This window comes from Taudactylus pleione, unplaced genomic scaffold (assembly GCF_031769625.1).
Source record: "Taudactylus pleione unplaced genomic scaffold, aTauple2 ptg000485l, whole genome shotgun sequence".
Lineage (NCBI taxonomy): Eukaryota > Metazoa > Chordata > Amphibia > Anura > Myobatrachidae > Taudactylus > Taudactylus pleione.
This window is the reverse complement of record NW_028284887.1, coordinates 7,816,915-7,844,662: the sequence shown is the minus strand read 5'-3', so window position 1 is coordinate 7,844,662 and position 27,748 is coordinate 7,816,915. Positions and strand designations below refer to the sequence as shown.

General features: G+C 43.4%; 1 protein-coding gene across 1 annotated transcript in view; it reads left to right on the top strand.

The window, feature by feature from the left end:
- PITPNM3 (PITPNM family member 3) overlaps positions 1–17,831 on the top strand; it is a 767,267-nt gene extending 749,436 nt beyond the window's left edge. The window contains exons 15-19 of the mRNA XM_088449478.1: positions 385–533; positions 3,980–4,129; positions 5,393–5,576; positions 8,230–8,358; positions 16,257–17,831. Coding sequence (XP_088305604.1) covers positions 385–533; positions 3,980–4,129; positions 5,393–5,576; positions 8,230–8,358; positions 16,257–16,565 — 921 coding nt within the window. The 3' untranslated portion in view covers positions 16,566–17,831. The remainder of the gene's footprint in view (positions 1–384; positions 534–3,979; positions 4,130–5,392; positions 5,577–8,229; positions 8,359–16,256) is intronic.
- The last annotated feature ends 9,917 nt before the right edge of the window (positions 17,832–27,748 follow it).

Here is a 27,748-nt window from a genome sequence, read left to right as displayed (position 1 = left end):
ATCTAAAATTTCATTGGTCAACCTATAGGTGGCGTCATGTACATTTCCATGTACAGTAAATAGTAATACAAGCTATAAAACGTTTTTACTGCTCTCGACCTCCGCAAAGACAAGATGAATGACCTTAAAACCATAGATATTGCATTGTTTTCTAATTTAATATATTGGAAAAGTTTCATTTTACTAATAAAAGTGATTTGTATATATTATTATTTAATTTCTATATTCAAAATTAACACGTGACTCTTATACTGTAATTTTGTGATGATCCCCTTTTTTGCTATACATGTACATGTGTATAATCTTTAGACCAAGTCATAGAAAATCTAGAAACAATGTAGACAAGCAGTATACCTAGACTATTATAACCTCTCCTGTGTTTAGGTGGACATTCTGATCATGACTGAACCATCAAGTGGAAGGTGGGTTTATTTCGATACTGAGATATCCAACAGCAGTGGCCGAGTATCTTATAATGTTCCAGAGGATAAGAGGCTGGGTATAGGAGTCTACCCCATCAAGATGGTCGTAAGGTGAGATCATAAACTGGAATCAGTATGATTTACCGCCGGCCGCATGGCCAGTGGTTCTAATCCTGACAACGGCAGCCCAGCAGGGGTGAAAATCCCAATCGTTCATTCTGGTAAGTATAGCTAACCTAATTCCCTACCCTAACCCTCCTTTACGGGTGCCTAACCCTAACCTCCCCCCAAGTGCCTAAACCTAACCCCCCCTTTCCCTGCAGCCTAACCCTAAGTCTCCCAGCGGGGTGCCTAACCATAACCTACCCCCGGGGGTGCCTAACCCTACCCCCCCCTTTCCCTAGCCTAGCCCTAACCCTCCCGGGGGGGGGGGAGGTGGTGCCTGACCCAAAGTCCCCACTGGGAGCCCCTAACCTAACCCCCCCCCATGGCTGTCTGCGCCCGGCACCCAGTTTACCTTCGATTGGTATGCCGGGTGTCGGGCTCCCGGCGTAGGTCTAATGACAGGCGTAGGGATATCGACGCCTGTCATTAGTACCTTGCCAGGATTAGACAGTCGGGAAGCCGGCGGTCTGGATTTCATCTCTGTCGGCTTCCCGACTGCTTCCCCATAAACTAATCCAAGATTGCGAAATCCATACTGCATTATATGTTCAGTGCATAGCAAACCAAATTCTTATATGCACATTGAGATTAGGATAATGCTAACCCATGTGGTATGCAAAAAAACAACTGGAATTGTTTTGATACATATTGTGGTTGATACAGTTGAAATCTTCATTGAGAAGAAATTTTTTTTCTTGCAGAAACTAGTACTCATAAATGATCTATTGTAGAGGCAAGCATATAATTAATGTGTAACACAGGTTACAGTGACTTTTTAAATGCTCTGGGCCCATGTATGCCCAGATTTTCACAAATCGCTCTCTGTTAGTCATCCCTTCATATGCATTTCAATACTGCCATTGCTTTAAGATTAATGTGCTTAATGTTATGTTAAACAGCATAAATTTATTTTCTTTCTTCTCTGCAAAGCAATGGTGCTGGTGCTGTACCATGTTCCTTTTTTTCAAGAATAGACTACTGCACGTACCTCAGTGGTTCCCAAACTTTCTTGATTCAAGGAGCCCTAGAGTATCAGCATTATTTTCACGGCACCCCTAGGATAAATGTTTCTTATTGAGAAAGTCAGAAAAAAAAGTTAAATTAAGTAAATTGTGCTTAGCTGTCATCCTTAGAGTCAGTTATATGGTGATGGACAGGGTTGCACCACACATTTTATGAATGGCAGCCACAAGCACTGGTTTTGCCTATCACACTGACCATAAATAATTTGATTTGGTCCTGGACCACCAACCTGTTGCACTCCTGCAAGTGCTCCATGGCATCCAGTTTGAGAACCACTGAACTAATTGTTAAATCTGTCTTCCCTCTCATCTGCATAGAATGACTGCCAGCATAGAGGCAGGAGAGGAGTTGAAAAGATAACATATTTAAAATGTTTCTTTAAGAAATGGCTAAGAGGGGTTTCAAATAACCATGAGGCTCCATTGGAACCTCACACCACTCTAGTACGGGTTATTCATAATTACCCGCAATGTGTGCAGCCACCCATCGGTACCTGGTGGCTAACTGAATCTGCCCCTATGTATGACACGCAGAATCAGAAAACGTATTTGGTTGCCCCTCTGTAGTTATACATTTTCCTGCATAGAAAAATAGAGTGGTGGCATACTACACTATATAGACAAAGTGATTGGACACCCCCGCACAAGATAGGTTGTCATGAGTCCACTAGTTGTAATGCATGGTCACATCCACTCTGAGACGTATAGAGATGTTCTCCATAACTCTGTGCTCTCTACATTGTGGCAGTTCTACGGAAACAACAAATGTTTTTATCAGGACGACAATGCCACCTGTCATGTTTCCAGGGCGAAGCTGGACTGGTATACAGGAAATTCGGTAACCCGGATGGACTGGCCAGCTCAGAGTCCAGATCTTTACCCCATTAAGAACCTCTGGGACAAATTGGAGTGATGGGTGCATTCTAGGCCAGCTCGACCGTCTTCAGTGTCACAGTTGGTCACTGTACATAAGGCGGAATGGCAAAACATACCATCTGCTGTTGTCCAGGAACTTGTGGACAGAGGGCCTGATTCAGAGCCGGACACTATTTGCGCTCACTCATCAGAAAAAGGGGCCGGATATTTAAATTGAGCGCTCGCTCTTTGCGGTCTGTTGACGCCTCTATGTCTGAGCGAGCGAACGAAACATGCACTCGCTATTTTGTAAAGACGCCCCCTGGCCGCTCGCATCCTACGTCATCTCCACTATTTATTAGATTAATCGAGTACATCGCAAGGCGTCTGAACTGCTCGCAGTGCTTGTTGTAGGATTTTCCTACCGCAATCATGCGAACAGTTCAGGCTAAGAGACAACCAAGTGACGTGGCCGATGACCCTGCTTTGTTAATTATGCACACCCTTAAAACGCCCGTTTGGCACGCCTGCGTTTGGATCACCACTCCCCGTTTTCAAGCACCTTCCCCTGTTACCACCCACAAACGCCTCATCCTGTCACTCAAATTAGCAGGCACTCGCTATTTTGCGAGCGCTCGATTTCCGACCGCACTGACTGGTTGGCGAATGCGCATTACAACCCATACGCATGCGCAGTTGTGCGAACATCGCTCGGAGCGAACGAGCGTCCGCGTACGAGCGGCTCTGAGTCAGGCCCAGTTTTCCAAGAAGGGTGTCTGCAGTAATCACTGCACGTGGTGGACCTACAAAGTACTGACGTACAATAAACAATTGTTGATCTATTTGCTGTCAGTGTCTAATCACTTTTGCCTTCATAGTGTTTAATGGCTGCAGGGTGTTCAGTGCACACAGGCCCCTAAGTCAAGAGGCCCTACACACATTGAATATATTTACGTTGTCGCCATCACTGAACAACTCTCCAGGAAAATGGAGCCAGCACAATTTCCCAGAGATATGCACATGCAGAGTAGATAAATCATGGGAAAATGGCGTCTGCATAATTTTCACAGAGATACAGTATGGACATGTACAGTTGTCACTGTGCATATACCGGTGGAAGGGGGTACTCTCACGAGACTGCACACAGGCCCCCTCCTCCAATAAAAAAACACACCGGGACCTTATCTGTTCTCTTCAGCAGAAAAAGTCCTCATGGAAATCTCTGTTCATCTACAGGTCTTCAATGGACCTCTACCAAACAGCTATGTATGGTCAGTAGTGCCCTGCAGCTTTGACTTAACTTTGGAATGCCTTCGATTTTACCATTTGTTTCTTAAGCTAGTACAAGTATTCACACTACAATGTACCTTAAAAGTAAGCTTTAGGTTATAGAAATAGAGAATTCCTTTCTGTCATGCATACATTTACTTCTCATTGTTCTTATTAATAGTTTAATTGGACTTTGCCGTGCAGAAAATGAATAAATTGGTCACATGTTAACTTCTTGTTCAACAGGGGTGATCAGAGCAGCGCTCAGAGCTACCTCACTGTGCTGCCCCAGGGGATGGAGTGCGTCGTTTTCAGCATAGATGGTTCTTTTGCAGCAAGTGTGTCCATCATGGGCAGTGATCCTAAAGTGAGAGCCGGAGCAGTGGATGTGGTCAGGTGAAGTATTAACAAATAACCATAAGAGTAGTCAGAAAAGATATGTATGAAATGTAGTAGAGTCTCACAGCAAACATGATGAAATTAAGTATTGCATGGCTGAACGTATACTAAACTCCATGTTCTCCACATTCTGAACAAACTTTGTATAGCTCCTATTATATTACATGCAGTCTCAAAGTCAGGGCCATTAAAGGTGGAGCGGATGTGGTTAAATTTGGGACTTGTGGCCATGCCCCATCCACCCTAAAAATTACAAATATACTTGCGGTGTCACGAGCGCTTCAGGAGGTGCCGTGTGGCCAGGGCCCTTTCTAGCCTTTGCAGAACTCAGGGTGAACGTTTTCTTTGGTGCCCTGAGCTCAGGGGGCATGGCCTGATCATGGGGCATGGCCATGGGTGCAAAAGTAAAAAAAAGACATAAAGAAAATACTAATTGTGTAGCCGCGAAACACAGGGGGGGTGCCATTTGCCAAGGGGGAGGCCATTTGCTAGCGAGATGGGTGCCCTTTGCCTAATTCTTACCTTGTGAAGGCAGGCGGCTCCCTCCTTCGTGCTGCTGCTCCTCTGTCCTCTCTCTCCTGCAGCACTCCCAGTAGGAGGGAACAAATGGGGCCACGGCCATAAATATGTAAATATGGCAGCAGGCAAGAGCGGACTAGGGCGATCAGAATAGACAGTGCCGGTGGGGTGACTCTGGTCATGGCCTCAGGCCGGAGTGCCCTGTGTGTCAGCCTTGCTTGTCCGTCCATAGAACTGCCACTCAATGTGGCACAGAGCTGGGTACCTGTTGGAGTGGTGGTCCCCGACACTTCCTCTCTCTCCGGGTTCCCCGTTGGAAATGCTGCTCACATGTCACATAATTATCCCCGACTCCAGGCATGACGAGCTCCCAGCACTCGGCCAAACCGGTCACTGGGGATGGAGTCGAGCTGCACTGCAAAATGGTACAATATGCCTCTCAGCAGCTGCTCGCATTACTATGCTCAGCGGCGTAAAGTGGTACTGCCCATTGCAGAACTGCTGAGGTTAACAAATGTTCCCCTCAGCAGCTGACCCGGGCCCCCACTGGGCCCCTCCGACAAGCCCGGGCCTGGGTGAACAGTACCCGCACCCCCTTCCCTCTCAGCGTCCATGACTAGCATATTATTGAGGTTGGTGCATTTTGTGGTGTAGGCGTAGGCATTACATTGTAGCACAGTGATTCAAGATAGAGAAGCACCACACTCCTTTATTCTCAGACATGTATTAAATCTATTTCAGGCATTGGCAAGATCTTGGTTACCTAATTCTTTACATCACTGGCCGCCCAGACATGCAGAAACAAAGGGTCGTCTCCTGGCTATCCCAGCACAATTTTCCCCAAGGGATGATCTTTTTCTCTGATGGTCTTGTGCATGACCCATTGCGCCAGAAGACTATATTCCTCCGCAACCTCATGCAAGAGGTGAGAATCACTAATAGGACATATTGTTCCAATTTCATGAATCAACCAGTATTACAGACTTTTAGAAATGTACAATTTAGTGAGTTTATCTTCATGCTTAACTGTGTCTAGATTAAGTACATAAAACATGTTCTATCCTATGCTCACTGAGGTATACTTTCCTTCCCAGGTAGTTCAGTTAGGTCATTGCATCAAACTGCAATATGAGTCTTCTCCAGGAAAAATTTTTTGGAGAGGAGGGATAAAGAGAAATATGCTGGTTGAGCTGATTTGAAGTTAAAGTATAATAGGAAGTCTACTAATTATTATTACAAAGGACCATTAACCCCATAATTGAAATTTTCAGATATCAACCATGAAGGTAAAATGTATTGTACACTGGACAATTTACTGCTAGGGCCGGTGTAAAGTTTCTAGGCACCCTAGGCCCCTACCGCCCTGATCTTCCCAATACCCACTTTCCAGACCCTCACTCACGCATATAATTTCAGTTTTAAAATAATACTTGATTTATTTTTACATTTAGGGCCCTATTTATCAATATTATTTTTACTAAAATAATGTGAAAACAGGTGTTTTCACACCCTTTCACATTATTTTAGCATCACTTATATGTATCAAAGGGCTTTTGGAGCAGTTTTCGTAAAAAACGACTCCAAGCCCTTAAATTCTCATTATTTTAGTAAGCAGATCGCATTTCCAATACTTGTAATGGGAAATGTGATCTGCTTCAAATTTACTAAAGAAATTGTTAAAAATAGCTGTGATAATAACGCCACCTGGAGATTATGTTAAGCAGGGTCCCCCATTCTCACCCACTTAGCCTTCCTTGCCTGTTGGCGGGGAAAGCAGAGCCGCTAGTAGGTTTCAGTGATCTGCCTACGCGGAGGTACTGTAAGTGTAAGCAGTGCGGGGGGGATTTGTTATAGAGCCGTATGTGCATGTGCGGTCACACTGTCAGTGAATTTTTTGTGAGAATTCGCAGGGACAGAGTTTTCTCACAAGCTCTGTCCCGCATGGGATATTTGATACATCTTTGTGATGTATTCAATATCGGATTGCGATATTGGGTGAATTTATCCACCGCAGTGTTCCTTGGCCAGGCTTGCAGGTTTATTGTAGGAATACAGTGATACAGTCCAGCGGTATAGACAGTAATGGCAGTGACAGCGGAGATAAATGACAGACCATCCAGTCATGTAATACAGCAGTATATACAGGTCCTCACACCTGGAGCTAAGTGCTACACGTCTGTTCCAGATATGGGAATATTGATAAATTCCATATATTCTTGTTTACACAATATGGTCACGCCCCTTTTGCAGCCCTATTTTCAGTTCATCACATTTATTAAATACTTTTGTCAAAGAGAGCAATAGTTTGTAGTCTTTATATTATCCGTCTAGATATAGATGCACATGTTTAGAAGCTCTGCTATATAAAGCAACTATAATTCTAGGTAGAGATGTAAATAGACCCCCAGTTGCGTAACTAGGGGAGATGGGGACACGTGCCTGGGACACGTGCCCTGGGCGCCATCAGGAGTTTTGTGCCGCCGGCCGACGTCCAAGTCAGTGGTTTCAGTGTTTAGTGCACACACTGCTGTCGGGTAGTACACAGTGAGTGAACTACCCGGCGCCAGTGTGTTTGTTTTAGCAGCCAATGAGATTCAGATAGACTCTCATTGGCAGCTACACCCCGGGCTGGAGCTCACTCATAAGCTCTGCCTTCCGGCTCTCGCAGTGGGTGAAGGGAGAGACGTCATGGCATCTCTCCCATAGTGCCGAATGGGAGGAGCAGACAGCGGCGGGCGCAGGAGTGGGAATTCTGGTAAGTATTGTGGTGTGTGTGTCTGTGTGTTATATATGTAAAGGGAAATGTATAAGGGGCACTGTATAAGGGGGCATTGCATAAGGGGCACTACTACTGGGGGAACTGCATAATGTGCACGACAACAGGGGCCATTGAATAAGGGGCATTGCATAAGGGGCACTACTACAGTGGGCACAATTACTAGGGCTTTGCATAAAGGGCACTACTACTGGGGGCATTAAGGTGCATATGGAATGGAAAGGCATGTTCCCAAAGTGACGAGATACGGTGGTGTGTCATGTTGACACGCCCCCATTTTCAGTGACCACGCCCCTTGTGGCATGTGGCCACGCCCACTTGTGGGGGTTCTGCTTTTCATCTTGTCTTGGGCTCCAAATACCCTAGTTACGCCACTGCCTCCATGTTTTGTTTGTTTCATCATCGTGTTTTGGTTTTAGCAAAACCACCCTCAAGTGTTTTGGTAAGGATTCGGATTTGGTTTGGTTTTCAATTTCCTGGAAAGTGATACTGTACAAATCGATTAAAAAAAATAAAATAAAATGATAAATCAGCTATTTTGGACTTGTTTACATACAATCCAAAACCTGACTTTGGTTTTTAAATCCGAGCTCTGAACTGACTGCGGAACCGAACCGGAACTCTATTCAACTCTGATCCCCAAAGTGATTCTGAACTCGGACTCGATTTAACTCGGAACCCCTAGGTTCAGGTGTGTTTGTATGTCAGAAAAAACAAACCGCACATCTCTAATTCTAGGTGTAGTGGTCCCTAAAACATATCAAATCATATAATAATTGTACTTATATGCTGTTTTATCTAGTGCCACATAAAAATCAGTGCTGCCTATGGTTCAATGAAAGATATTTCTGTGTACAACGTGCTTGGATTATCGTCATCTCAAATTTATATAGTTGGACGTCCAGCTAAGAAGTATCAGAATCAATGTCAAGTAAGTCTAATATATGTGGTTAAGTAATGTAAAAATATTTGCCTACCTCCACAGTTTTTCAAGAATTAGGTAAAGGACAGTACCACTGGCGATAATAATACTTCATACTACGTCTACTGTTGTCCATGACTTATTCCAAAGTATTCACTCAAAGTAATAAGTAATATACAGAAAACATTATGCCACTTAAATAGTCTGGCCGACCATCACCCGTGCATGCAGGCCAACCTGGTCGATATCGACCAGGTTAGCCTGTTTGTTCTAGGGATCGCGAGATCGTTAAGTCGTTTGGGGGTTGGTGTATGTTGCTGGAAGTTCGATATCGAACATCCAGCACATGCAGGACGATCAGACAATGATATCTGATCATTGTCTGATCGACCCATGTGTCGGGCCATTAGAGATGAGCAAAATTTTACGAAAATTGAGTTATACGGAATATTTTGCTTCCCAGAGGCGAGACGTTCCAGCAATGTCCAACTCTGGGCATGATTCAGCATGGATCGCAATTACAACCGTGTACGCAGTTTGGCCAATTGTTGCGTACTGCGCATGCATACGCATTGTGCACTTGCACTGCAATTACGCGCGCAGACAGGAAACCATCGCAGAGTGAGTGACAGGCCGTGAGCATTTGGGGGATGGTGATGTGAGAGTGGTCAGAAAAATGTAGGCGTGCCTGTCCATTTGTATGACATTGCATGGGCGTGCATAAATAAGCCACTGCGATTGCCTATGCAGCTTGAGTACTCACTGTGTGCGACGATACTTGCAGTTTCTGAGACAGGTCAGATCTGCTGTAATTGTACGTGACGGGCCGATGTTCTCCGATGTATATACAGGACTGTGAGGTATTACGGATGTGAGAAAGCAGCAGTGGGCGTCTCTATGCTGGCTGAGCGGTGGCAGACATTAGCATACTTTTGCAGCAGCATTGAGTGCGATTACGCAGACTCTTTCACAATTGTGATCCATGCTGAAACAGGCCTGCCGTACTGTGTTGTTAATTTAGAATTATGTGTGGTCCATGGCAAGATCGAAGTCACTGTCCTCCCAGCCTCTTCCCTGCCTCTCTCTGCATTGTGGCTGCTCGGTGACACCTTCCAACGTGGTGACAACAATATAGCAGAGCAGCTCTGCTATTTAGGTGTCACCCTGTGCAGCCTGCACCCCCCTAGTGACGTAAGATGCGCTAAATTTTGTAGCCAAATGTTGAATGATGCAATTATTTCAAGTACTAAAGTAATATTTTTAAAATGTTTGCTGACGACTAGGCACCATATTGCTAACAGAGGGGCACCATGTCCTTGGCTTTTCTAAGCTGTTATATACTCATTTGTACATATAAATGTAGCAGCAGCCTATGGTGCACTAGGATCACATAACTAATCCAAGGACAGATAAATATACAGTAACAGTACAAACACTTAGCGCAGTCCGTCATATACAGTACTCTGATGTTCCAGCTGAATAAGTGATAATGGTTTGGGATGTAGTTAATAGACCGGCGGACTACATGCTGCCGGTCTATATCCCGACAACCAAAGCCCAATGGGGAACTTAAAATAGGCGTTGAAATACCGACACCTATCTTAATCCCGTCGGAATACAGAAGGACGCCGGACCGATCGAGGTAAGTCCGGGCGTTTTAGCACTTAGCCGCAGGGGGCGGGGTTAGGTTTAGGGACTCCCGAGGGGACTTAGGGTTAGGCACCCCCTCGGGGAGGGTAAGGCTAGGGGGAGGGCGGGAGTTAGGTGCCACTAGGGGGTAGGATAGGGTTAGGCACCCCCCTGGGAGAGTTAGGCTTAGAATGCGCTAAGGGGGGTTAGGCACCCCCGGGGAGGAGGTTAGGGTTAGGCACCACTAGGGGAGGGTTAGGCTAGGGGGAGGGGGGGTTAGGTGCCACTAGGGGGTAGGTTAGGGTTAGGCACCCCCATGGGAGAGTTAGGCTTAGAATGCGCTAAGGGGGGTTAAGCACCCCCCGGGGAGGAGGTTAGGGTTAGGCACCACTAGGGGAGGGTTAGGGTTAGGCACCACTAGGGGAGGGTTAGGGTTGGGGGGGGAGAGGGGTAGGGATAGGGTACTTGACCTTCTCCCTTCGGGATGTTGGTGTCGGGTCTTCATGCCCATTCAGATGGTTCAGTAGGGATCTTCAAGAACCCGTGATTTCTCGCCAATTCCACAAATGATATATAAGTAACTTACAGAAGGAAAATCATAGTGTAGCATTATGGGAAATCAGAACCACCCTTGTCTAAGAGGTGAAAAACCATGAAAGGAGTGTAAAAATGTGACACTCTACTCTCCAATGTAATCATTTCACAGAATAGTCTTCTTCCACCATCAGAGCAGCATCCTATGGTATTCAGCTTACTTAATATACATAAGATTGCACTTCATATCACATCCCATTCTGAGTGGGATATACTATGAAGATATAAGATTCTCCCACAATAGATTATACAGTAAAGTTCATATGGATGTACTGCAGCAGAGTTATGCAAACAGAAGGCAATAAATATAAGGGTGTGGTTTATTTTGTTGACATTCATAATGCTGACATGAGAATGTAGAGATGGTGTCTAAATTGGCCTTTGCTTTTCATATTTTCTTTATGATTCCGATTTTATTTGTCAGAATATTTTAACACAGGTATAACACGTAATTATGAATCATGAGACAGATCTGTCACCACATGAATAAGATTAAGAATCACTGAAATAGGTGGTATAGTCTTTTGTTTATTAGTCACCACATGGGTTTCATAGCACCATACAAATGGGATGTAGTTAAAATACCTACAGGCGGCATCCCAGCTGACGAAATCCCGGCGCCGGGATGCCACTACTCGGCCAGAAGACCGGCTCAGGCATACAGACAGTACTGGATATCCCGACGCCGGAAACCCAACAGCCGGGATGCCTATCGTAAGTATAGCGGGGCTTGTTAGGTCTTAGCCGACACCGGCATTCTGAGCGGCTGTATGTTCGCGGTCGGTATTATGACCACTTCCCTATAAATTCACATAGATACAAAATTAAAGTGGCAACTGTTAATTTTCTTTGTATTACTGTATACTGAATATATCTGAGTGTCACATTGAATAATAGAATAATAGAACTTTTTCTTCTTCAGGGTCCATAGAGCTCTACAAGGGAGACAATGGGGTGTAGGTGGGACCTGGAAGACCGGACACCAACAGCAAATCTTTTCATTCCTAGGATGCTCCAGCCCTTCCCCCTTTACCCCGCCCACAGCCTGAGGGCAACTCAGTTTCATTGGTGTCCGGCAGGAGCTGGATCACCATTTTTAACAGTGGGTCTGCTTTACACGGCCCAAGGTTATTTTTATGATTTATATTTATCTCTAGTATTTTTTACTACTGAGCAGCAGCACAAGACAGTCCCTTGGACGTCTGTACTGCTGCTCTATCACCCCTCCACAGCGTTGTGACACCAGCCATCGGCTCTGAGGGAGACTAGCTAGCAGGCTCCCCGGACCCCAGACTGCAGCCCGGAATCCAGGGGACAGGTAAGGCAGATCCCTACCTAGTGGTCCCTGTGGTAGCTCCCACTATGGGATAGCCACAACCGGTGCTCCCTGCACATCCTTTGCCTCCCCCATGGGTAGATGCACTTTCTACATCAGTACAGAGTTTGGCCAATACCTCTACAGTTTTACAGCAAATGATGCAAAAAGTAAAGCCTCTCCCTAGTGTAAACCTGCTAAGCGTGCTGTGTTATATTCCCAGTCCACCCAGCTATCAAAGTCTGATGTATCCTCTGGGTAGGCAGAAGACGCAGACCTCTCTCACTCTGACTCCTTCTCAGGAGATGAAGAGCCCCTTTTAAATTAAATATACCGTCACTGGTGAGAGCTGTAAAGTCTATTCTACAAATAGACAAAACAGCCACTATTTAAATGACAAAAGGTAGTTTTACCAGCGTTTCCTCACTCTGACCAGCTATCTGATCACATGAGCGAGGCATGGAATATGCCCAGTAAAAGGTTTCAGGTACCAAAACGTTTAAGTTCCTTTTACCCTCTCCCCGCTGCTGATTGCTCTAAATGGGAAGTTCCCCCAGCAGTGGATTCTCATGTAACTCATCTGGTCAAGAATGCTACCTTACCCATACATACTGCAACCTCCTTGAAGGAAACTACGGATAGAAGTATAGATACATTGAGAGTTGGGCAGAGTCCCTAGAAGAGACATTTCCCCCCGATGCTTCAAGGGAACAGCTGTCCTACATATATTACATTAGAGATGCATCCTCCTATTTCGGTGAACAGCTATGGATATGGCTTCCCTAGCCTCCAAGGCATCTGCCACTTCTGTAGTGGCCCGCCGTATTGTTAGGCTCTGCTCATGGAAGGCAGCTTCGATCTCTAAAAAGGGCTCTGGAGTCTCTGCCTTATTCTGGGGCTATCCTGTTTGGACCAGAATTGGACAAAATTGTGACTACCTTGGCGACTTCCAAGACGGTGTTCCTCCCCTCTGCATATACTACAAAGTCTCGGATGTCATCCTTTTGTCCTCAAGGAAAAGTTAAGTTCAGCCCTTTCCAAGGCATCAGACATCGACCTGGGCTACTAGACGTCCACCTACCAAATCTGAAGACAAGCCTTCATCCTCACGGGGCGAGCCTCTACCTGAGGGCTCCCAGGGTGGGTGGCCGACTTCTTCAATTTGCCCAGTTTTGGCGTCGAACCACATCAGACACCTGGATAAGAGAATTGGTCTCCCATGCATATGCCCTATACTTCCTGAGGTGACCTCCACAGGAGTTCTTTTGCACAGGACCTCCATCAGACCCAAGCAAGGCCCTGCTGCTCCAAAAAGCCATTCAGTCCTTTTCTTAGTTCAGAAGTGCCCAGGGTTCATATGGAAACCCTCCTCTCTATCATCCTAGCTATGGAGCCTAGGAATTTTATGGTGTCGCTGGACATTCAACATGCTTACCTACATGTACCTATAGCGCCTTCTCATCAGCAATATCTCTGATTTGCTATACTACAGCAGCATTACCAATTTCAGGCTCTACTGTTTGGCCTCTCAACGACCCCTCGGGTCTTTACCAAGATCATAGCAGTTATGGCGGCCTATCTTCATCATCAAGGGATCAGACTACTCCCTTAGTTGGACGATCTCTTGCTGTTGGCCAGCTTCCCAGAAATTCTTCACCACCATCTGCAGGTAATAATTGCCTTTCTACAAACGCACAGTTGGCTGATAAACTGAAAAAAGTCTTCCCTGACACCTCAAAAAATGGTACATTTGGGAGCCATCCTGTACTCTCAGGGTCAGAGAATTTTCCTGACAGCAGACAAGATCTCAATACTACAGCACCGAGTGTGCAGACTGCTCCGCAGTCACAAAGTGTCAATTCACTCTGCAATGCAGACCTTGGGATCCATTGTGTCCACCTTCTACATGGTGAAATTCGCTCAGTTTCACTCCAGGTCCCTACAACACGTGACCCTCTCCAGGTGGAACAGGCTAACCCATCTGCTCAGATTCCAGATGATGGGCCTCCCCCCGGAGGTTTGCCTGTTCCTAGCCTGGTGGCTACAGACATCAAATTTAGACAAGGGTCGCCCCTTTTGGATCCGGGACTGGGCTCTCCTCACCACAGATGCAAGCCTCCGAGAGTGGGGCACAGTGACCGGCCAGCAATCCTTCCAGGACCGCTGGACCCCAGGCAAGGCAGTTTTACCAATCAATGCCCTGGAACTTCGAGCCATCTACAGAGCTCTCACTCTGCACTGAATATTCTTCAGGGCAGGCCAGTACATGTACAGTCTGACATCGCCACGGCAGTGGCCTACCTCAATCACCATGGAGGCACTCTGAGTCGGACAGCAATAACATAAGTGTCCCACATTCTCACATGGACCGAATGCCATCTCCTAGCCATCTCTGCAGGAATTCTCATTTGGGAAGCGGATTTCCTCAGCCGTCATGACGTGCATGCAGGAGAGTGGTCTCTACATCCAGAAGTCTTTCATTTCTTGGTGGACAAATGGGGTCTACTGGATGTGGATCTCATGGCCTCCAGACACAACCACAAAGTTTCAGTGTATGGAGCCAGGGCAAGGGACCCCAGCGCGGCCTTCGTGGACGCATTATCTGTGGAGTGAACATCCCATTTGGCATATCTCTTCCCTCCAATATACCTGCTTCCTTGAGTTCTTCGAGAGTTCAAGAAGGAAGGGGGCACAGTCCTATTGATAGCTCCGGCTTGGCCCAGACACTATTGGTACTCCGATCTTCAAAGTCTCTCCATAGATGTTCCTCTTCAATTTCCTCTATGACCAGTTGTCTCTGGGTCCATGTCTACAGCCGGACCTAGCCCATCTGTCTTTAATGGCTTGGCTCTTGAGACATCTCTCCTAACGGCTAAGGCATTTTCCAGCTCTGTGGTCAAGACCATGCTCAGAGTACTTAATCCGGCCTCAGACATAATTTATCACGGCATATTGCATACATATTTCCAATGGTGTACTCCTAGAAACTATGACCCTCAAGTTTTTAAGGTTTCTAGAATACTTGCCTTTCTGCAGACTGGATTGGATCTAGGCCTCTGCTTAGCATCCCTGAAAGTACACGTCTCTGCTTTGTCCATCTTGTTCCAGCGCAGAATTGCTCCTCTACCGGATGTTCACACTTCCTGCAAGGTGTTCTACGTATACTACCTCCATTTGTCCCTCCTGTGGCTCCATGAGATTTGTCACTGGTGCTCCACACACTTCAGGAACCTCCATTTGAACCCCAGGAATCAGTGGATGTCAAGTGGCTCACTGTAAAGACTCTGTTTCATCTGCCTGTAGGGTATCAGATTTAGGGGCGCTTTCATGTTGCTCCCCCTTTTTAATATTTCATCAGGATAGGGCTGTTCTTAGAATGTGCCCGGGCTTCCTTCCCAGGGTGGTTATTCATTTCCACCTTAATCCAGCCTTTCAATCACCAGACCTCTCGGCAGATGAGGCCTCTTTGTATGTGGTCTGTGCTCTGAAGATCTACGTGGACCGTACTATTTCCATCAGGAAATCGGACTCACTCTTTGTCCTATATGGATTCCACAAGAAAGGATGGCCAGCTAACAGACTCTGGCCAGATGGATTTATGACTATCTCACAGGCTTACATGCAGACTGGCTTTCCTGTGACGGCTACAGTCTCTGCTCATTCTACTCACTCTGTGGGTCCCTCGTGGGCAGCCCGGTGTGGCGTCTCTGCTGAACAGCTATGCAAAGTGGCTAGTGGTCTTCTGTCCACACCTTTCTAAAGGTTTTATGCCTTTCATACATTTGCTTCTTAGGATGCTTCCTTCTGGCGTAGGGTTCTCCTCTCAGCTCAGGAGTGTTCCCGCCCTTGAACAACTGCTTTGGGATATCCCCATTGTCTCCCCTGTGGAGCTCTATGGACCCTGAAGAAGAAAAAGGAGAGTTATGGTAAAAACTTACCCTTGTTAACTCTCTTTCTTAAAAGTCCATAGGGTCCACAGGGCACCTGCCCTGACTCACCTGGCTTCTATGGGTTTCTTCTCTTGGTCACTTGTTTCCTTCTCTGTGTGAGAGTGTGATTCTTCAGTGTACCAGTCTTCCTTCTCTCCTATCCTGCTCCTTGGGCTTGTTAACAAAACTGAGTTGCCCTCAGTCTGTGGGTGGGGTATAGGGGGAAGGACTGGAGCAACCTGGGATTGAAAAGGTTTGCTGTTGGTGTCCAGTCCTCCAGGTCCCACCTACACCCCATTGTCTCCCCTGTGGACCCTATGGACTTCGAAGAAAAAGAGTTAACAAGGGTAAGTTTTATTATAACTCTCCTTATTTAGTGAATGGAAAATGTGCAGTATGTTCCATTAAGACTGACATCCCACTTGTATGTTTTGTTTTAGTTTGTGAGTGACGGATATGCCGCTCATCTGGCCTCCCTGGAATTCAGTCACCACTCCCGAACTAAGAAGAACAATTCCAGAATGATCCTGAGAAAGGGGAGCTTTGGTTTACACACACAGCCTGAATTCCTGAGAAAAAGAAACCACCTTCGGAGGACTATGTCTGTGCAGCAGCCTGAACCCCCCTCCACCAATCCCAAACCTGAGAGAGCACAGAGCCAGCCAGAGTCTGACAAAGACCATGACCGGCATTTAAACCCACTCTCTTGGGTGAGGAGTGCGGGCTTCAAATTTGAGCCCTCACCTTAGCAAAGACATCTGAGTTATGCTTGGGTTAAGTGCACATTGTGAGTAGGCCTTGGAGAATTCCAGAGAGGCTGTGCAGTGCGAAACAGCAATATGATCGATCTGTGGTGGCTTCCTGTAAGATCCTTCCCTCAACCTAACCACTTGAGAGTAGACAAGACTATATGGGACATTTCAATGTATCTGCTGGGAGACACATGCATTGTGGATGTGACACACTGTTATAAATTCTGTCCACCCTGTGGCACTTATTATTTTCATGATGACAAACACAACACAGGCCACAGTTTGGTGCAATGACCACAAAACTTGCACTGCAGGACACTGCCATATAACTTGGTCACTTTTAGTCATATTAAAGATTTAGCACTAAATTGCCCATATAAATCCCATGTGTACAGGAATTTACTAAAACCTCACTATAGCTGAACAATGGCTCATTAGCTTTTGGATATACACAGCGCTCATCACAGAAGGCACAAACACATAATTCTATCTAAATGAAATGTGAACAGATAGATGTAATGTAAATACTAGATGTGAGTAAGAGGCATGTATGCCTGGGACTTTTCACTTTGGACATGGAAATATATAACCAGAGATGGGCACTAGCTTTTCATCTGCCAACCAGTAGTAACCATGGAAAGTCAGTGCAATAATTTTATATATCACGTATTTCTGTGTTGTCTCGAATGTTCTCTGTCAGGGCCTGTAATGTTTTATAAAGGTCATATGGTGAGTATGGATATTTATAGGGATACTCAGGGCCAGTTAAAAGGCCCTACTTACTGCCGTTTGGACAGCACTGCTTCCAATGTCCATCCAGCTCTGGATGTAATTAACCAAGTGGAAAGGTTGGTTCTCTGCAAGGAGGATAACTTGATGCCGGTTAATCTCAGCCTATTCATTAGTTGATTTCACTACAGCACTACCTGAAATTATCAGTCATTATATTTTGCAGGTTATCATGTTAACCGGTTTGAAATGTTGCTTGACCAATCCTGGGATCTCCAGCTAATGGAGCCTATTTAATATAAAGCAGGGGCAGTACATTGTAAAAAAAGAAGTTTAATTTTGTGTACAGTGTATATATGTCCCACAATATACAGACAAGTACAATGTTGAATAAATCAGTTATGTTGGCTATGCATCAAGAAACCTGTCATCTCCTATAAACAATTTTACAATATGTCATTTAAAAATGACAAACATGTTTACACTGAAAATTAAAACTTTAAATATTCCATTTGATAGAATGCAGACAGTAAACCTTTAGGACCATTAGATTACTGGGATACAGCATAGTATCAGGGCTTCTCAGTGGTATTGCATTAGTCTAATCTGACCCTTATAGGCAAATGCCAGTGGTGGGCAGCTTGGAAATTGGTTGTTACCACGGCAAGCCCGGTGCGGTTTGTGGTGGGTCATGTTTTTGGTGGATTTGGTGTGTGGTCAGATTTGTTCTGAATTGTAATTATCTAGTTAGCCTTGACGCACTTATTGCACTAGCTTTTTTTCCCCTTAAAACTAGTTATACATACAGTAGATGTGCAGGAGATAAAGCACAGTGTAGTGTGTGAGGCTCTTATCATGCTCACATCTTATTTATTCAGGAAAATTGGGAGGTACACTGTTGTAATGGTTTGCGTCTCCTCCACGTTATCACATCTCATCACCAATATGATATTTTCACACAGGTTACACTTCTGCTCAGACTATGTGAATGAAATTTGCTAGCAGCTAGAGCATGTGCTCCAGGAAAGTCGGTCTAGGAGTTTAAATTAGACTTCAAAGACCATGGTCACTATCCCTAAATCATATCAATGTCAAACATACACTAGAGGTTATCTACTAAGAAAGTGCAAATATGCACTAACTCATCACATATACATCTGCATAATTGTATAACGTGTACCACATAGAGCACTTTTTTTTTTTAGTAGCTTCACTACTAACAATACAAATGCTAATGTAACAACTACTGAAGAGCACAACTTACCCTTCACATTGTATCCATGTGACCCTGGTATTACCATGGAGAACAGCTCCTCTAGCAATTGATAAATCTGGAAACAACTGGCACCTTTCTGAAGCTGTCACGTCTCCCGCAGCTGGATTTAAAGGCGTAAAAATATTCAATACAAAAAATCCACTTGTTTTTTGTTTTTAAAATGATTGCCCCTTTAAATCCAGAGGCTGAAACCACCAAAGATGAGGCAGCTTTGACGAGTGCCACATAGTAAATTTACCCACTTGGCAACACTTTGCCTTAGCCACTGGTGACCTTGAAAAGTGATGGGACTAATAAAAGGAAAGTTACATGATGTATTTCATTTCAGGAGGTAATTCTGTGATTTCTTTTTATCAAGGGCCCTCATTTTCTAATGGGTCTCTACGTGAAGCAACAGCATAAAAGGGCCTTACTTTTGCCTTGATAAATAATACATCCAATATTGAGTCATTTATGCAAGGGCACTAGAAATTGGCAGGTTTCAGCTTCATACACTTTCAACACAGGATCTGATTTAGAGTTGGGCACAAGCCCACTGTTCTGTAAAAATGCAGCATGTGTTCATATTTTAGAGTTGCTCTTGGGTAGGCAAGTCAGGAGTGTTCCCGTATAAGTCCATGGCAAGTTAATCACACATCCTTCCAGAAATATAATTTCCATGCCCCAGAGGCCTGGTAGTGCACATTTGTGAGTTGATGACAATGATGGCTGCAGTTTTGCTATAACACATCTACAGATGCTAGAATTAAAGTTCCTCTTAAGAGACATGCAAAATAAGTGTACAGACTCAATTTTGTATCTATGCAAAAGCCACATCATTTTTTTATTCAATCCGAAATCATACCCACAGTGTTTAACATCATGAATCACATTAGCAGTACAGTAATTATGGTAGGCTAGTTATAAGTCCAAACACTCACTGTTACCTCTCATGTATAATAGGTGAAACAATTGTTGTTCATTCATTAATCACTAAACCTCCTAGTGCCTCTTGTATGGTATGAGAAAGAGCAGGGTGGCAATTATCCAGACAAAGAAAAGGTTAACAACACCTACTGGCATTTGTTCAGTAAACCAAATCAAACTTCACAGAAGGTCATTATTGTTTAAAGGGACCAGGAAACCTCTTTTTTGTAATGTTGGCACTTTGGATCAAATCCTACACAGGGCACACAATTGATCCTCCTGGACAAAGGCAGTATATGTGTATATATTTACAAGTTTCGTAAACACTTCCGTGAAGACTATTACAGCAGTTGGTATTCTACACGCTTTCTCTTTGATATTTGTTTGGTTGGCTTCGTCTTGTTAGGTATGTTATCTATATAAAATGTGTAGTTGTTACACGTCCATTATAGAGCATGGCTGATGCCGCACACTTGAGTTATATACCTTGTTTAATCTGCAATAATACATTGTGTGTGCTGGGTTACCATCAGGAGAAGATATTTAGATAAACAGAGTTACATGCATAAAATGCTTAAATATAAAATAAATGGAATTATGAGGCTTAAGAAATTATACAGTGGTGCCCCTGTTGCCTAAATACACTACGGGTAATCTTTTTGCACACTTAGCTAATATTCATAAGAATATTATTATTTTCCTCTTTTATTTATAAGATGCCACAAGCGTTCTGTAGTGCTGTACATAGTGGATGGAGCCGAGAGTAAGGCTGGGTACACACTAAGATGATATCGGGCCGGCTTGCCGTATTGGAATGACAAATCGTCTATATTGTTTAGTGTATACACACAATTGCGAGCTCCCTCGGGTCGCATACGAGATAGTTTGGTTGGCCATGCTGCACGACCAATCAGACCATATTTTATGCAGGGCTGGGCAGTTTAATGAAGAACGGAACAAGATATTGTTCATTAAATCGTGTAGTGAAGGGAAATCGCCCAGACCATCTGCACGATTGGCTTTCGTTCAGAAGTGTGCCCAGCCTAACACTTGTGGGCCTGATTCAGAGATGCATGCTACGGCAGCTGCGATTGCAACTTTTTGCAAAGATGCGGCAGCAGTAATATGCAAATGCTACTTTCAGCTGTCCCCTTGTGTACTAGTGAGCGCCGGAGAATGCAAGTACTGAGATGCCCACTTTCAGTGCCCGTGAATGGTGTAACTCTGCTGGTGGTTCTGAATAATTCACAATCGGCGCACCATTGACCGTTGCACCCGTCTTTGGCAGGCACAGTGTCTCCTTCTGAACTCTGTATAAACATGGCCATTGCGACTCTGCATCTGAGAACACAACCATGTTCGCTTACATGTCCGCGACACTTTCATAACATACCCGAGACTGACTTTTTTTGCGCACACTTCAGACTACCTCCCATTCACCATCCAGGAATGCCCATGGTTTTCTCACTGTTCCTAATAACAGCAATCCCATAACACCGTACATTCTGTATAACGCATACGCAATTCAGTAAGTTACGTGCATGCACAGTAGTAAATAATCGCTCAACTATGTCAACACCGTGGCAGTGCGTTCAGTTAGCATCCATCTCCGAGTCACGGAGGAAATAGATTTTTATAGGGGAGTTAATAGAATGTAGTCTAAATGGCCTGTTTTATGCAAACTGTGGCTCAATGCCATTTCAGAGCTGTTTTTTGTACTGTGCATTTAATTTTTTACAATGACAGCCGCTGTATCTAGGTAATAGGTTTACTGTCACTTAATTGTTCATCTGTGCTTCGGCTCCATTATGAAAATATTTATTTATAACGAATCCTCATTACTTTACCGTGTGTTTGCTCACCATAAGCTTGGCCATCAACATGGCTTAAATATGGTCTTAGTGAGAAAACTACCATCCGTACACTGCCACACGTATTTTCAGCCTCTCCCCTGATGTCATTAGTACAGAACAGAGTGAGCCGTCAGAGCAATCCGTTCTCTAGGCACGGGAAGTTCATACACATGTTCAGAACACCAATACTACCATCTAGTGGATAATGACTCTTCAACATGTAGATAGTAGTTAATGTACGCATCAGTGCTTTGTGTGTCTCATATATATATATACACACACACACACACAATCCAAATGCAACATGCACACATGTAACAATTCTCCACCAGCGGGGGTGCATCACATCAGCCTCTGAGAGATCTCCAGATGGTTAAACATTCTTCACAATTAAGCGAGCACTCTCCTTTAAATATGGAAAAGTATCCGTTTGGTTTTGTCACCCACCACACATGTCCAGTGTTACCAGGCGCAATACAAATCTTTAAACATCTTTATAAAGCCACATCTGTGTTGTCAACGTTTCGGTTATCTCTCTGACCGTTTTCAAGACCACCAACATTTAGCTTCTGCTGCTCCCGATAAGACATATACAATTAAAACACCCAGCACTGGAATTGAGAACCCCTGTATTACAGTAAAATCCAGATCTTACTAGTATAAATACTTTTTAGTTTTCAGGTAGTGGGCAAACTGCATGTATTAGCTAATGTTTGTAATGTACGAAGCAAAGGTTGCAAGAGAGGACCTCCACTTAGCCTGTTCAGAATGCAATGAGAATCCAGTACTGATTCACCTAAAAATAAATGTGTATGTAATATACTTACTGACTTTTTCTATCTGGCCTCCGAGAGATGTGTGACGTCAGCCAAAAATTGCATCATCATGCCCCACACTTCACCTGCTTCACTTTGGATCATTGTCTGCTCCCCCAAATTCAGGAGTCTCCTGAAAATTCCAGTTTAGTAAGGAAGTATGCTAGGCTACGAATATCCATAATAATGCAGCATTTTTATTAAAAAAATTACATTGAGGGTCCCCTTAAACGGATATTGGGGTATATTTACTAAAGGTTAATTTTAAATCGATGTTGTGTTTCTGAGGGTTAATCACATACAGTATTTACTACTATGTAAATATACAAAATTTTTTATTAAATGTGAGATTTAGTCCCAGAAACACAACATTGATTTAGATCGATTTAAAATTGAATCCTTTAGTAAATATACCCCATGGTCTCCTCCTTTACAAATACATTTATAATCTATTTATTTTTCCTATTCCTATTCCCTATTCAAGTCAAAGGTATATGAAGGGGGCATATTATACCTCCTTTATAAAACTGTATGTCAAAAACAAGTTTGTCTATTGAGACTCATACAATACCTGGTGAATCTGTCTCCTCCAGTTAAGTTGCAGCAAAGAGAGATTCGACAGATCAGTTACATTAATAAAATGATAAACAATTCTATGTAACTTGAGAATATCTAGATTTTGAAATAGTATGTATAAACTGATCTGGGTATTTATGCCATCTGTTCTGCTTTAATGACGTGACCTTAACTACAGTAGCCTGGAACACATTGCACTTAACATATAATTGTCTTAGGGTTCAATCCTATTGGCCAAAAATCGGCTCATGGTGCAACTATGTGCTGCACTTACGGTACCTCTGGACTCGCTGATTTTTCTCAGCCCCATAGGGACCATAGCAACCAAACAGATTCTAGCTATTATCTTCTAGAAGGTGCTAGTTACGTGTTAATTAGAATCTGATCAGTTGCTATGGGTAACATCTCCACTTCTAAAAACTCTCACTTTAGTAAATATAACCCTTAGGGCATATTCAATTAGCGGCTAATTATCGCGCTTGACGTAATTCAATTAGCGGGGATTGCACGCGCGGGTGTCCCCGAGATCCCGCGCGCGAGTCCCCGCTGTCGGCCTTTACCTCGCACCTCATGTAGGTGTGAGGTAAAATCTGCGTGAAGCCGTCCTAATCGGCCTCGCGCTAGATGCTATAACACACTGTTTCCGCGTTGCTCGCGGAAACAGTGTGTTCCCGCGTGCGACAGAGGAGTTAACGGCGTGGGGAAAAAGCTATTTTATTGATTAGCTTAACCCCGCGCCGCGGGACTTTCAAGCCCCAATTACTCGCGGGAAAGGTCCCGCGGGTAATTGGATATGCCCCTTAGTGAGAGATTCTCCTGATGGTAACTAAGCTTCCTAACAAGACTTTTGTGTTATAAGAGGATCTTTGAAAACGTTTTTTATTCTGTATGTGGACGAATAATCTGTGATAATATTACCCATATGGCATCTCATAAGCAAAGTGATCTTAAGAAGACAGCCGCTTCAATCTACAGTGTTGACGATATGTTCGCCTAAGTGTTTGGTATTGGAAAAATATATCGTAATGCTTGACCAAAGTATCCTTGTTTTACTGTGTGGCATGTTTTCAATATTTCCAGTTGATTGGCATCAAGATTTATATATTACTATTCTTTGTTCTGCTGTGGGGGTCTCATGAGTCTGGAATGTGGAATGAATGTGCTGCTTAGATTTTCTATGTGAATACAAAGCTAACACTATCTGAAAGTAGTGAAAGCAATACAATGATAAATAAAGAGACACTTTAAAAAAATAATTATTTATATATATATATATATATATATATATATATTTTTTTTTTTCTTTACTTAAATTTGGGGCAGATGGGTATTTGTGAAATTCCATTTATTGCTCAATGTCCACCGAACAAGATCGGTGTGTGGAGACAGTCCTTCTCTTTGCCCTAACATGCCAACAAGAATTAATTTTTTTTGTTTAGAATTATTAGATCTCTGCTTAGAGACTAATAAGGCGAGATGTATTAAACCGTGTAAAGAGGATACGTGGATAAGCTTCTCATAGCAACCAATCAGTTTCTAACTATCTAGTACACTCTATAAAATGGTATCTATAATATGATTGTTGGCTATGGGCAATGTCCCCCCCCCCTATTCTCTTTAGGTTTGATACATCTTCTACAGGGGAGATTAATCACAAATTCTAAAGTGGTGTTGGCAATAACAACCAGTCTTTCATTTATAGAAAGTACTAGATCAGTGATTCCCAACCTCGGTCCTCAAGGCACACTAACAGTCCTGGATTTAGTGATATCCATGCCTAAGCACAGATGGTTAAATCAAAATAACTGAGGTACTAATTAAGTCACCTGTGCTCAACTATGGCTATCCTTAAAACCTGGACTGTTAGTGTGCCTTGAGGACTGTGGTTGGAAACCCCTGCACTAGATAAATGATAGCTGGAATCTGATTGGCTACTCTGTGTAACACCTCTAAAAGGTTCGATAAATCTCCCACTAAAGCTTATTCCTGTAGCCTGCACTAGTTTATGGGGATGAGTGAATAGAGAGAGGAAAGCTGACCCATTCTCAAAGAAATATAACATTCCGTGGGCTGGACGAGCTGTGCAAACTGTACAACCAACTTTATTGATATACTGACATGTCACTTGGGGAAAAAAGTCTTCATGTTCTGCAAATATGGAAACCTGTAGCATTAGGATGCTGGGCTAAGAGTCACAGGGGAAGTCAGGGCTAATTTTACTAGTTGGGAGGCATTCATTTTTTCAGTAGAGATGAGCAGTTCGGATTTACTGTATGTTTGGATGTCAAAAATGACATCTTTTTGGCTATCCAGTTCCCACGTTTTTTTTGAATGGCCTATAGAAAAAAATCAAACTTGTGCTAATTTGGCAAAAAGTACAGGGTCAAAAGCGAACTGCTCATCTCTAATTATTAGTCCTGTGATACTATAGTAGTGTTACAATATAATTAATCAATGCTTATTATGGATAATGTAAAATTATCTGTCATGGTGTAAATATAGTACCAGTCAAAAGTTTGGACACACCTTCTCATTCAATGGTTTTTATTTATTTAAATTATTTTCAACATAGTAGATTAATACTGAAGACATCAAAACTATGAAAGAACGTATATGAAATTATGTTGTAAACAAACAAGTGTTAAATTAAAATCTGTTTTATATTGTAGATTCCTCAAACTAGCCCCCTTTTGCTTGGATGACAGCTTTGCACACTCTTGGCATTCTCTCAGTCAGCTTCATGAGGTAGTCTCCTGGAATAGTTTCCCAACAGTCTTGAATGAGTTCCCAGAAGTGCTGAGTACTTGTTGGCTGCTTTTCCTTCACTCTGCGGTCCAACTTATCCCAAACCAGCTCAATGGTTTAGGTCGGGTGATTGTGGAGGCCAGGTCATCTGACGCAGCATTCCATCACTTTCCTTCTTGGTCAAGTAGCCCTTACATAGCCTGGAGGTGTGTTTGGGGTAATTGTCTTGTTGAAAAACAAATGATGGTCCCAGTAAGCACAAACCAGATGGGATGGCATAGCGCTGCAGAATGCTGTGGTAGCCATGCTGGTTAAGTGTGCCTTGAATTTTGAATAAATCACCAACAGTGTCACCAGCAAAGCACCCCCACACCATCACACCTCCTCCATCAGATTAAAGTACAGATTTCCACTGGTCTAATGTCCATTCCTTGTGTTTCTTGGCCCAAACAATTCTCTTCTTCTTCTTGTTGTTGTTCATCCTCAGTAGTGGCTTCTTCGCAGCAATATGACCATGAAGGCCTGATTCACGCAGTCTCCTCTGAACAGTTAATGCTGAGATTTGTCTGCTACTTGAACTCTGTAAAGACTTTATGTGGTCTCTAATCTGAGGTGCTGTTAAATTGCGGTTTCTTAGGCTGGTAACTCTAATGAATTTATCCTCTGCAGCAGAGGTAACTCTTGGTCTTCCTTTCCTGGGGCGGTGCTCATGAGAGCCAGTTTCATCATAGCGTTTGATGGTTTTTGCAACTTCACTTGAGGATACATTCAAAGTTCTTGAAATTTTCCGAATCGACTGACCTTCATGTCTTAAAGTAATGATGGACTGTCGTTTCTCTTTCTCTGAGTTGAGTGGCTGGTGCCATAATATGGATTACAACAGTAGTCAAATAGTGGTGTCCACTGTGTACTAACCCTACCTCTGCACAATACAACTTATGGTCTCAAACACATTAAGAGGGGTATTCAATATGAAACGTAAACTTCGCTGTCGGAGTTTACGATTCATATCGGAGCTATTGCCTGGGATAAAGTATCGGGCGCGCGCCCGCTTATCCCCATATTCAATATGAAACCTACGAAAACGGGAGCCTGCAAAGTGGGATTTGCGTTAAATTACGAAATTTTCCTTAAAAAAATTGTAGGACCCCCCTAAAGCTGTAAAAACATGGGGGATCACTATGGGTACCCCCGTTTTTAGCCTGCAAATGAAAGTCGGGGATTTAAATAGCTGCGGCAGGTGTTTTTTTCCCGACATTAAAGAAGTGATGCAGAACAGCACTTAGGTTTTTTTTTTTCATTTTTTTAAGTGGTCCCATCAAATTTGGGGTACATGAAAATGGGTACTAGCATATTTTTATGTCCCCAAAGTAATTTTTTTAAAGTTCTGCAACTGTGCACCTGCCGCTATTAATCTATTCTAGAATACACCTGCCGCATATTTGCAGAATAGCCCTGAACCTATTTCCCTATTGTTAAACAATTTGTTCCCATTTTTTTTTCACCCCAATTTTTAAATTAATTTTTTGGGGTGTCCCTATTTTTTTTTTTTTTTTTTGACACAGTTATTTTTAAAATGTCATTCCCAGGGGTGCAGGCTATTTTTTTTAAGCCTGCACCCCTAAACCCCAATTCTGCACTTTTTTTCACCACCTATTCAGTGGTGAAAAGTTATCCCCGTTTTTTTTTCAAAGACTTTTCGAACCTGCGAAGAGTCTTTGAAATTGAATACAGTGTAAAACAAAAACCTGCGATAATGACGTCATAGGTGCGATATTAACGCAAAAAACGGATTTATCGCTCCATATTGAATGCCCCTATAAGAAGGCAAGTAATTCCACAGATTGACTCTTGACAAGACACACCTGTTAATTCAAAACCATTCCAAGAGACTACCTCATGAAGCTGATTGAGAGAATGCCAAGAGTGTGCAAAGCTGTCATTCAAAGCAAAAGGGGGGCTACTTTGAGGAATCTAAAACAAATCAAAATGTTTTATATTTAACAGTTATTTGCTTACAACATAATTCCATATGTGTTCTTTCATAGATTACTACTGAAGACATCAAAACTATGTTGAAAATAATTTAAATAAACAAAAACCATTGAATGAGAAGGGGTGTCCAAACTTTTGACTGGTACTGTACATCATAACCAGGCAGCAAGCTTGCACAGACTCCTTTAGATTATTGTCTGAGCAAACAGTTAATCTAATCTCATAGAAAATGAGAGACTACATTTTTATACAACATATATTTTGTTATGCTTAGCACTTTGATAC